Source organism: Macrobrachium rosenbergii, chromosome 23 (genome assembly GCF_040412425.1).
Source record: "Macrobrachium rosenbergii isolate ZJJX-2024 chromosome 23, ASM4041242v1, whole genome shotgun sequence".
In the NCBI taxonomy this organism is placed as follows: Eukaryota; Metazoa; Arthropoda; class Malacostraca; order Decapoda; family Palaemonidae; genus Macrobrachium; species Macrobrachium rosenbergii.
Window position 1 is genome coordinate 23,980,995 of NC_089763.1, and position 12,500 is coordinate 23,993,494.

The 12,500-nt window shown below is 34.3% G+C and overlaps 1 protein-coding gene across 4 annotated transcripts in view; it reads right to left on the reverse strand.

The window, feature by feature from the left end:
* Nucleotides 1-12,500, reverse strand: part of LOC136851381 (neurotrimin-like) — a 177,496-nt gene that overhangs the window by 36,197 nt on the left and 128,799 nt on the right. For all 4 annotated transcript variants that reach the window (XM_067125454.1, XM_067125455.1, XM_067125453.1 and 1 more), the window contains exons 2-3: nt 2,712-2,980; nt 1,235-1,312 (exon numbers count right to left, since the gene is read on the reverse strand). In XM_067125454.1, coding sequence (XP_066981555.1) covers nt 1,235-1,312; nt 2,712-2,978 — 345 coding nt within the window. In that variant the 5' untranslated portion in view covers nt 2,979-2,980. The remainder of the gene's footprint in view (nt 1-1,234; nt 1,313-2,711; nt 2,981-12,500) is intronic.

A 12,500-nucleotide genomic window follows, 5' to 3' on the forward strand; every position in this document is an offset into this window, starting at 1 on the left:
AGTTATAAATGATTCTTGTCATACTAAAAAAGTTATAAGTGATTCTTATATTATTAGGAAAATTATAAATGACTCTTGTCCCAATTAACACAATTATAAATGATTCTTGTCGTTATTAAAAAAGGTATAAGTGATTCTTATTATAATTGGGAAAATTATAAATGATTCTTGTCCTAATTAACACGCGTATAAATGATTCTCGTCATTATTAAAAAGTATAAGTTGTAACCACCATGTCGTTGGAGACTTTAAAATTATTTTAATGGTCATTATTTCTCACCTCTTGTAAATCATTATTATTCCTGTATTACTTCTTATTATTCATTACTAATAGTACTGCCTAACACTATTATTTTATATTATATTATTATTGTATTACATTATATTAGCTCTTAACGTCATTATGGTTATTCAGCTCAACTATTATTCAGCTCAACTGCAATAAGGGATATTTAAGCCCTGATATTCATATCGTCTTACAAATATTTCATAATTGAATTTATCCCCCCCATTATCTTCAAAGTACCTCGTGATGCAACGTTACCCATTAACCTCAAAGAAGAAGAAGAAGAAGAAGAAGAAGAAGAAGAAGAAGAAGAAAGAAGAAGAAGAAGAGGGACTTGTAATTACCAAAGGGAGCTTTCCCCCACAGTAGCTACTTCAGACAATAACAAGGTTTCAGAATTCCCTTTGATTAAATGCAAGAAGAAGAATTATTACGTATTAACTTTGATATGGGAATAATCTCACGATAATGGTTCACTCAGAAATTTAATTACTGGTTTTATATTTTTTTATCACAGTAACTCTGAATTATGTAGTTGACTGTCAATACTGTGAAGGGAAATATTATGCTTAATAAGTAATTAGGTCTAATTATTAAATTAAGTCACCTGAGATAAGGTTAGCTTATTGCAATAGAACATGTATGGACACCAGTTAAAGGAAATAATGGTAAATTCACATTTTTAATGGTACACACCCATACGTGTAAGTATATATGGGCATATATATATATATATATATATATATATATATATATATATATATATATATAAACACAATACATATATATATTATACATACCCACTCACATACATATATATATATATATATATATATATATATATATATATATATATATATATATATATATATATATATATATATACACACACACGTGTGTGTGTGTTTGTAAACATAAACATTTCTAAACGAAGCAACACAGACTCACCTTAAATCGGTCATCGGATGTATACGTAAATATGCCCACTGTTAGAATGTGGAGATCTCTTTGTCTTATCCAGGACACCTACGGGAAAGAAAAGATCGCTTTGAAGTTTAAGTATTTTTCGGGAAGCTGCAAGACCCTTAAGTTTCACACGAGAGAAAGAGAGAGTATAGTTATTAATTATTTGGTCCCAACTGAACAACAAGTACAGAGAGAATGAAAGATAGATCTACCATACTAAGACCATTTTGTTTTTACATACAACCAAAGTGAGAGAGAGAGAGAGAGAGAGAGAGAGAGAGAGAGAGAGAGAGAGAGAGAGAGAGAGAGAGAGAGAGAAACTCAATATTTCATAATGACAATTTAATTTAAAATCTTTCAAGCAAGGGAAAAACCATGTTATAGAAGAGAGAGAGAGAGAGAGAGAGAGAGAGAGAGAGAGAGAGAGAGAGAGAGAGAGAGAGAGAACTCCTTAGTTTACAATGACAATTTAATTTGCCTTCTTTCAATAGGGCGTTTCAAGCTAGGATAAAACCTTATTGTTGGAGAGAGAGAGAGAGAGAGATGATTCAGGTATCCAGAATATAAGAAACGCAGCCCAACTCCCAAAATTAGCATAAAAAGGCCAGATGAGAAATGAATACGTCATTGTCTGAACAGTTCGTTTTCTATATCTTCCAATTTCTTTCTCTGCATAAGAGAAAATGGGATTTAAAGAAAATGGGAAGAGGCGTTAGGAACTTAAGAGTTGCTTTTTGAAATTCACAAAATAAACCTCATTTAAAACAACAACAAAACAACTAGAGCAAAACAATACCAAAAACAACAAAAATGGATTTGAAATTAATGTAAAGAGAATAGTGATGGAAAATTATCATCAGGGAAAGATAACTGGCTATGGAACTAACATCAAATACAACAACAGCGGTAAAACAACGGTATAATAAGCAACATCATCAATAGAAATCACCAAAAAACAGAATCCACAAAAACAACATGAATAGAGGTATCACAACGGCCAAAAAATAAAAAATAATAACAAAAAACAACAACAGGCCACTCACATCCTCCTGTTCACACATCAACAACAACAAGAAAAGCGGTAAAACCACAAAAGAAAATTGAAATAACAAAAATAAAACAACAGAAATGGAATGCACATCAACATCAATGACAAAATAGGTAAAACAACTTCCAAAAACAACAAAGAAAAAACCACGAAAATCACAGAAAAAGCAACATGAAACTCTCACCCACCATAAATACACCAGGAAACTCAAAGCAGCAATAAAAACAACAGCGGTAAAACAACTGCCAAAACAACATTGGCAATAAAAAAAAAACAGGAAACTCAAAGCAGCAACAACAAAGGAAATCGCAAAAAGAAAATCAGAATCCACATCAACAAGAATAACAACAGCGGTAAAACAACGTCCAAACAACAAAAAACAGTGGAAACCACAACAACATTTAAACTTACATCCTCCTGCTCAATGTTGAAGACGGTGCAAGGCAACATGGCCTTCTGCCCAACAATAACAGTGATGTTCTTTTGGGTATCTGGGTGGAAATATGCCCTGTCGGTCTGGGGTCTACCCCACGTGATCCTCTTGGGGTCAGGCTTCCCCCCCACACCCCCACCCCCGCTAATCTTCCTCTTCTTCTGTTCCTCTTGCTCTTGTTCTTCTTGCTGCTGAGTCTTCTTCCTCCTCTCTGCCTTCGCTTCCTCTTGGCGACTCTCTTCCATACCTGTTTTTTTTGGGAAGAGAAAAAAAAAAATTGAGATTTTTTAAAGGGAAAAAAATTTTGATTTTTTTTTTAAAAAATGTTGATTTTTTAAGGGGAAAAATTATGAGTTTTTTTAGGGTAAGGGAAAAAATATTGTGATTTTGTCTATTTTTCTGGCAAGGGAAAATTTTTTTTTTTTTTTTTGGGGGGGGAGGGAAATCAAGCAAGATGTTTGATCTACTGTTTGGGAAGTGAAAAAAATGTGAGATTTTTTCTACTTTTTTTGGGAAGTGAAAAAAATGTTATTTTTTTTTAATTTTTGGAAGTAAAAAAAATAATGAGATGTTTTTTCAATTTTTTGGAAGTGAAAAAAAATAATATGAGATTTTTCTACTTTTTTGGAAGTGAAAAAAATAAAGCCAGATTTTTTTCTATTTTTTGAAAGGGAAAAAATGTTTTTCTATTGGTTTGGAAAGGAAAAAAATAAAGCGAGATTTTTTCGATTTTTTAAGGTAAAAAAGTACCCGGCCTAAGGAAGGGACACCGCAAAGAACCTTACTAAGTAATGTCTACAGTGCACCAGCTGAGGTGTGCATTTCATGACACTGTGTAATGTGTTCGCCAAAACTAATGCAGTTGGAACCCGGTATAATTTAAATTCACAATGGAGGAACTTTCCCTTTCAAAAAGATAATTTAAGAGGGCGCTGCCGAAGACACTCGATAAGTTATTCGTAATGACTCCTGGAAAATGCCTTTCTTCCTTTTTCTGATCATTATTCAAATTTCTTCTAACTGGTAATTTTATTTTTCACTCTTTTACTTCTTACTCATTTACTCTTTCCCGACTTGTGGGTGGTAATTTTTTTTTCATTCTTACTACAATATTCTTTACTCATTTACTCTTTTCCGACTTCTTACTGGTAATTTTTTATTTTTCTATTTCTCACTCATTTACTCTTTTCCGACTTCTAGCGGGTAATTTTTTCATTACTCTTTCTACTTCTTACTCAATTTCTTACTCATTTTTTCTTTTGAAGGAATGAAAGGTGAATGCATAAACCCAAGAGTAATCGATCAACAAACAAGACCATTAATGCCTGTGGCGACACAGATTACATCACATTAAAGATGAGAGAGAGAGAGAGAGAGAGAGAGAGAGAGAGAGAGAGAGTTAGTATCGTCTTGTCTCTATCTGACATTATATACAGAGAGAGAGAGAGAGAGAGAGAGAGAGAGAATATTGGTCTAACATTACACAGAATGTCGGAACACACACACAGAGAGAGAGAGAGAGAGAGAGAGAGGGTTAGTATCGTCTTGTCTCTATCTGACATTATAAACAAAGAGAGAGAGAGAGAGAGAGAGAGAGAATATTGAAACCATATTGGTCTATCATAACACATAATACCGAAGGAGAGAGAGAGAGAGAGAGAGAGAGAGAGAGAGAGAGAGAGAGAGAGCATGAGCATTCTCCTTATAAATGTTACTCGGAACCTTTCTATATTTTGAAATAACAAAACTTTGTAGGCTCGAACTTTTCCTGAATGCTTTGAGGAGGGAGACTATTTTCTGCTCGGGTCTATTCACAATATTCAACTCTCCATATTCAATCGGAAATGAATGAGAAATGAAATACAGCGTTGATGAAAAGTATATCCAGTCAACTTTCTGTTCATCATGAAGTTTGTATGATGTTACCAAAGCTCAATGATTCATAATATTACTTTTTTGGATTTAAAAGTAAATATAGAAAACATAAAATGGGGAACCTTTGGAACTGATAATCTCCCAATATGAAGATTAATAAGATCGAAATGTACTCAATGAACAAAAGATAACAAATGTACAAATGTATACATATACCAAATGTACTCAATAAGCAAAATATACCAAATATACTAGTGAACAAAATGCACACATGTGACGAATTTACTCAATGAACAAAATATACCAAATGTACCACTGAACAAAATGTACGCGTGGCAAATGTACTCTATGAACAAAATATACCAAATGTACCACTGAACAAAATGTACCCATGTGACAAATGTACTCAGTAAACAAAATATACCAAATGCACCACTGAACACAATGCACAGTGGCAAATGTACTCAATGAACAAAATATACCAAATGTACCAATGAGCAAAATGTACTCAATGAACAAAATATACCAAATGTACCACTGAACAAAATGTACGCGTGGCAAATGTGCTCAATGACCAAAATATACCAAATGTACCACTGAGCAATATTTTGTTCAGTGGTACATTTATATATAATTCAGTGGTAATATTTATATATTTTGTTCACTACAGACATTCAACTATGTGTACATTTTGTTCACTAGTATATTTGGTATATTTTGCTTATTGAGTACAAATGCACTCAATGAACAAAATATTCCAATTGTACCTGTGAACAAACTGTACCCATAAGACAAATTTACTCAATGAACAAAACATACCAAATGTACCACTGAACAGAACGTACCCATGTAGGAACTGTACTCAATGAACAAAATACCCCAAATGTGCCAAATGAACAAAATGTACCCAGTGTATCTAATGCCACCACTGAAGAAACTGTTCCAGTGGACACTATGCATCAAAATTGATAAATAGGTCAAATGTATCTAATTATATGTATTATATAACCCATTTGTATCCAAGTATATGTATCCACTAGGTCAAGTGTAATCAGATGTACTCTAATGTACTCAGGTTCACGTATGAAGTGCCTAACAGTGTACATGAGTACCACTGGCCTCTTCACAAGAACTCAGACGTACTCAAATGTACTTAAGTTCACGTATGAAGTGACTAACAATGTACATGAGTGCCACTGGCCTCTCTAAATGTACTCAGATGCACTCAAATGTACTCAACTTCACATACAAAGTGGCTAACAGTGTACTTGAATACGATTGACCTCTCCAATTGTACTCAGATGTACTCAAATGTACTCACTTCACATACGAATTGACTAACAATGTACATGAGTACCACTGGCCTCTCCAAATGTACTCACTTCACATACGAAGTGACTAACAGTGTACATGAGTATCAATGCCCTCTCCAAATGTACTCAGATGTACTCACTTCACATACGAAGTGACTACCTGTGTACATGAGTACCAATGCCCTCTCCAAATGTACTCAACTTCACATACGACTCACAGTGCACGTGAGTAACACTGGCCTCTCCACATGTACTCAGATGTACTCAAATGTGCTCACTTGACATACGAAGTGACATGAATACCACTGGGCTCTCGTGGCTATCAGTTTCTTCCAACAGATGGCGCTCATTAACTTCAATCATGAGTATCGTCGGTAGTTATAAGTACTGAGAATAATAATAGTCAGGAATCGTGTATTGTATCAATGTCTCTTAAAGCGTAAATAACTAAAACATTCTTTTCTTGGGCTGTTTTCCATCTTTTGAATGCCCCTAATTGGTAGGATTGAATTACACGAAGACATTATTATTTGTTAATTGACGCTGCCCTTATCTTTTATCTAGATTCTCTCTCTCTCTCTCTCTCTCTCTCTCTCTCTCTCTCTCTCTCTCTCTCTCTCTCTCTCTCTCCCAGTTTCCTCAGTCAGCTACGAAGATTATCTTTTTCATTAGATATATATATTTATATATATATATATATATATATATATATATATATATATATATATATGTGTGTGTGTGTGTGTGTGTGTATATAATATATATCACTCTTACTTCCATATTATAATAGCGGCGTTGTATGTATGTATGTATATATATACAGTATTTATATGTTTATATAAAAATATATGTACATATACATTCATACATACGTACAGCACATACATACAATATGCATATACATTATTCTTCCTGTGTGCGTCGACCTGAGGCTAAAATAACTTCAGGTAATGTCAGAAGCCGAGCAATGTGCTTCTCAGGAACATTGATTCCGTACGTGGTGGCGTGTTTCATATTTCACTCCCCAAATTACTTGAAAATATACGTTTGTATTGACTGGTACAAAGCACATATATACCTTCCCACTTCACATATATTCGTGCGAATAGCCACTTGTCTCTTGTTACACGTACGTGCAAATAGCTGGTTATCACTGGGTACACGGAAGTCTAAACAGCACTGGCACTTGCAAACTGCAATGTTGCACAAAATAATTATAATACCCGGGTTCTGAGTTATGGAATGGCGCCATATGCATTCAGTATAACAGCAAACAAGTAAAACATGCGCCGAAGATTCTTCGGCGCAATCGAGTTTTCTGTACGACCGCTACAGCTTATAATCAAGGCCACCGAAAATAGACCTATCTTTCGGTGGTCTCGGTATAATGCTGTATGACCCGCGGCCCATGACACTTTAACTACGGCCCGGTGGTGGCCTATCCTATATCGCTGCCAGAAGCACGATTATGGCTAATTTTAGCCTTAAATAAAATAAAAACTACAAAGGCTAGAGGGCTGCAATTTGGTATATTTGATAACTGGAGGGTGAATGATCAACATACCAATTTGCAGCCCTCTAGCCTCAGTAGTTTTAAGATCTGAAGGCGGACTGAAAAAAGTGGGGACAGAACAAAGTGCAGACGGACAGACAAAGCCGGCACAATATTTTTTATTTACAGAAAATTAAAAACTGTCTTCACCAAAATGTAACAAACTGTGGAGAGTGAGCCTAAGACTGTATATTCTTCTTCTTTGTCTTATTCTTCTTCTTCTTTACTTTCATCTTTGCCCGTTCCTAAATGGGGTCGCAGTTTCCTATCAGCCTTCTCCACCTACACTTAATAAAAGTGCAGTAGTCTACTTGAAACTGCGGTGCTTATTTGAAAAAAAGTATAAAGCATGTCTGAGAGAGAGAGAGAGAGAGAGAGAGAGAGAGAGAGAGAGCATCCACTTGTTATAAGTACAAGCCTAGACGTCCTTGGGTTACAAAGGCCTCTAAATTTTTAAATCAACATACTCTTTATAAAATAAAGAATTAATGAAACTATATAAATAAAAGAATACGAAAATATACAGAAATAAAAAAAAATAACATATATATAATTATATATATAAGAACAGATAAACATCAATTTGGGTTTGTTTTTTTTCGGTTTCAAAATTTCGACCTCTCTCTCTCTCTCTCTCTCTCTCTCTCTCTCTCTCTCTCTCTCTCTCTTGCCTCAGTCAGTTACGAAGATATCAGATTATCTTTTTATTCAGCTATATGTGTGTGTATATATGTATGTATGTATGTATGTATGTATGTATGTATATATATATATATATATATATATATATATATATATATATATATATATATATATATATATATTTATATATACATACATATGTTTATATATATACTGTATATATATATATATATATAGATATATATATATATATATAAAACATATATATATAAATTATATATATATATATATATATATATATATATATATATATATAGTTACATATACATACATACTTCCATATTACAACAATGGTAAAGTTGGTGTTGTAAGATACACCCTATAGTTATTTCAGGAAAATCCACCTACGGTGTAATACATACAAACAACAACGGAACAAGCAGACAATACAAAATTACGAACAATGCTCACACACACAGCACCAGAGCAATTATCATTGTTTACAGCAGGAGTGTCCTATCTGCTGTAACCTGATCTGTGCGTATTGTTCCCCGGGCGAGGAGAGCCCATTCGCCCTAACGAACGCTCAAAATCTTGGATCCAGCTTGATCACGTGATCACGTTAACAACATCTGCTGGCCAATCGGGTCTCAGAGACGTGAAGTTACTTTTATACACATGACCCTATAGAACAGGTTGTCTGTCCGTCACGTCGCACTGTAGGTGTTACTCGGTACTCAAGGCTCTTTGCAGCGTCTCTTCCTTAGGCTTCTTCTAGCTGCAACCCTTTTCATTCCTTTGACTGTACCTCCGTCCATGTTCTCTTTCTTCCATATCACTTTCATCAACCCTCTCCTAACAACTGTTTCGTTGTGCAGCTGCGAGGTTTTCCTCCTGTTGCACCTTCAGAATCTTTTTACTTTTGATGTCCTTTTCAGCACTGAATGACCTCATCATAGGTCCCAGCGCTTGGCCTTTGGCCTAAATTTTATATTCCATTCCAAATTCGACAATAGAAAACTTGTGCCATAATCAAACCAAACATTTTCGATTGGCAAGAATACACAGTCAAAATTCTGCCATTTTTAATCTTTTGGCACTGATATTTTATCAATTTATCCTTTCCAATACTGAAACTAAACAGACACAGGAAACAGAAGACGAGTCATGAAACTGAAGCTGCACTTGTGAACGAGAATGGGAAGAGAAGAACGGATGAAACATTATATACGGAGATGGTGGCACTAAAGAAAATATATAACTTCTCGAGATCTTAAAGTCACCCCTTTGTTCCTTACAAACTGCCCAGTATTTTCCAGACGTTTCCTTTAGAAATAAACATAAATATAAACTCAGAGAGTAAGAAAAAAAAAGTGAAGTCCAAAATATTCATATGTTCCTTCTCTACCTTGTATTTATGAACGATTAAAATACTATATGAAGGAAGGAATAGGAACATAGCTTTGGTACCAAAGTAGAATACTTACAACTTATTGTTATTATTATTATTTAGATAATGAACCCTATTCATATGGAACAAGCCCACCACAGGGACCATTGACTTGAAATTCGAACATTATGGTTTTCATTAGAAAGAAGTAACAGAAGGTAATGGGAGATACAGAAAGAAGAGATCACTGATTAAAAAAGAAAAAATAAATTAACAAATCAATAAAAAAAATATAACAAGGCTACCACAGGGGCCACTGACTTGAAATTCAAGCTTCCAAAGAAATTATCGAGTTCATTAGAAAGAAATAACAGAAGGTAATGGGAGATTCAAAAAAAGAGACCACTTATTAAAAAATAAAAAAAAAATTAACATATCAATAATCAATTATTATCATTATTATTCAGAATATGAACTCTATCCATATGGAACAAGCCCACCACCATAGGGGCCACTGACTTGAAATTCAAGCTTTCAAAGAATAATAGGAGGTACAGAAAGAAGAGATCACATATAAAAAAAATAAATAAACAAATTAATGAATAACCAGATAAAAATGCAACTTATTAAAATAAAAAGAAAGCGCACTTAAGGGAATCTCCAAAATTAGGTAAAAAGTACAGAGCAAAGGAGTCTACCGGTTGGAAAGCAGAGGTTTAACACGATTCCTTTGCATCTGAATAAAGGAATGAAAAAAGGGGGGCAAGGGGAAGTGGAAAACGACGAGCACCAACAAAATTAAACTAATTTTTCATTAGCAAGTTTTCCAAGCGGCTCTCCAGAGGCAAAATAAACACTTGAAGAGGAATAATAGAAGATATACGCTTCTTCATCTTCTCCTTCTTCTTCTTCTTTTTCGTCTCCCCCTTATTCTTCTTCTTCTTCTTCTTTTTAGTCTACTCCTGCTTCTTCTTCTTCTTCTTCTTCTTCTTCTTCTTCTTCTTCTTCTTCTTCTTCCCCTGCTTCTTCTTCTTCTTCTTCTTCTTCTTCTTCTCCTTCTTCGTCTCCTCCTGCTTCTTCTTCTTCTTCTTCTTCTTCTTCTTCTTCTTCTTCTTTTTAGTCTCCTCCTGCTTCTTCTTCTTCTTCTTCTTCTTCTTCTTCTTCTTTTAGTCTCCTTCTTCTTCTTCTTCTTCTTCTTCTTCTTCTTCTTCTTCTTCTTCTTCTTCTTCCCCTGCTTCTTCTTCTTCTTCTTCTTCTTCTTCTTCTTCTTCTTCTTCTTCTTCCCCTGCTTCTTCTTCTTCTTCTTCTTCTTCTTCTTCTTCTTCTTCTTTCTTCTTCTTCTCCTTCTTCGTCTCCTCCTGCTTCTTCTTCTTCTTCTTCTTCTTCTTCTTCTTCTGTCCAACACTAGAAAACAATGGGACCAACGAAAGCGAGTGTTTTCCTTGAGCAAGTAAACCCAAGTTTACGACTTTTGCCTCACCCGGAGAGAGAGAGAGAGAGAGAGAGAGAGAGAGAGAGAGAGAGAGAGAGAGAGAGAGAGAGAGAGAGAGCTACAACAGCGCTGGGCCAAAAGCTTTCCGAAACAAGGGAATATAAGGGCCTCTGGATATTTGTTTTTCATTTTGCATTGTTAAGGATAAGTGATCTCTCTCTCTCTCTCTCTCTCTCTCTCTCTCTCTCTCTCTCTCTCTCTCTCTCTCTCTCTAGGCATTCAGGCCAAGAGTAAAAACAAGGTTGATCTTTTAGTGTGAAAAATGAGATTTCTCTTCCGGGGATATTTGTAAGTGTGTATAGCTAGAATGTTGACTATTGACTTTTCCCAATTATATTATTCACTTTTATTCACTTTATTTACTCTAGCTCCATCATTTAGTATATTTTCCCAGAAATTCTTTACTCCTATTTTCGAGGATGTTGTGCAATTGGAACTTCAAAAGTTAATGCGAAGACGCAACGCATTATTACCCTCAAACAATTCTCCTTCTATTTTAATGATTCACTTCCATTTTTCATTTATTTATTATTTATTTTTTTTTATTTTCTAATAGCTAATCTCTTCTTTCTGTATTTCTTATTACCTTCTGTCACTTCTTTCAAATGAACACTGTAATATTCTTTGGAAGATTGAATTTCAAGTCAGTGGCCCCTGTGGTGGTGGCCTTGTTCCATACGAATAAGGTTCATCTTCTGAATATTAATCATTCTGAAGACTGGATGTTGCTTCGAAGAATGACAGCAAGCGATGATATGATTTTAGTCCTACAAGAACAATGATTTTTTTTCTTGGATGGAGTTTGTACAGATTTCTATCTCAAGGAAAAGGAGAGACTTTAAAGCAAAAGTCAGATTATTATTATTATTATTATTATTATTATTATTATTATTATTATTATTATTATTATTATTATTATTATTATTATTATTATTCAGAAAATGAACCACATTCATAAGGAACAAACCCACCAAAGGGGCTACGGACTTGAAATTCAACCTTCCAAACAATATTACACTGTTCATCTGATGGAAGTAACAGAAGGTAATAGGCAATAATAGGAAATAAAGGAAGAAGAGATCAGTTATTAGAAAAGAAAAAAAAAACAAATTAGCAAATGTTTCTATTAATCTGGTGAGGATATATATGAGGATATATACACAAGGACCGAGAACAACCCTTAAAATGATTTTAGTAAAGGCACTATTATACCATCCTGCACCAGGGGAAGGTCCGTGTCAGACAATTTCTGAATGAGGAGAAATAGTATCTCTCAAACTATAATTATGAAACACAGTACTCAATTGAACTCTTCTTAAACTGGGCTCTGTTTGTAAATAAAGGAACTAATACAAAATAAAGTTTTATATGGATAAATATCAGTCTTATCTGAGGATTTAGATTCCTGCGGGTAGTTGGGTCCTTGAACTAAAGCTAGAGTAGCCCATTATCTATTTAAAAGTCATGTTAAATAATTCCTGATGGCCTGTGTCAATGACATTT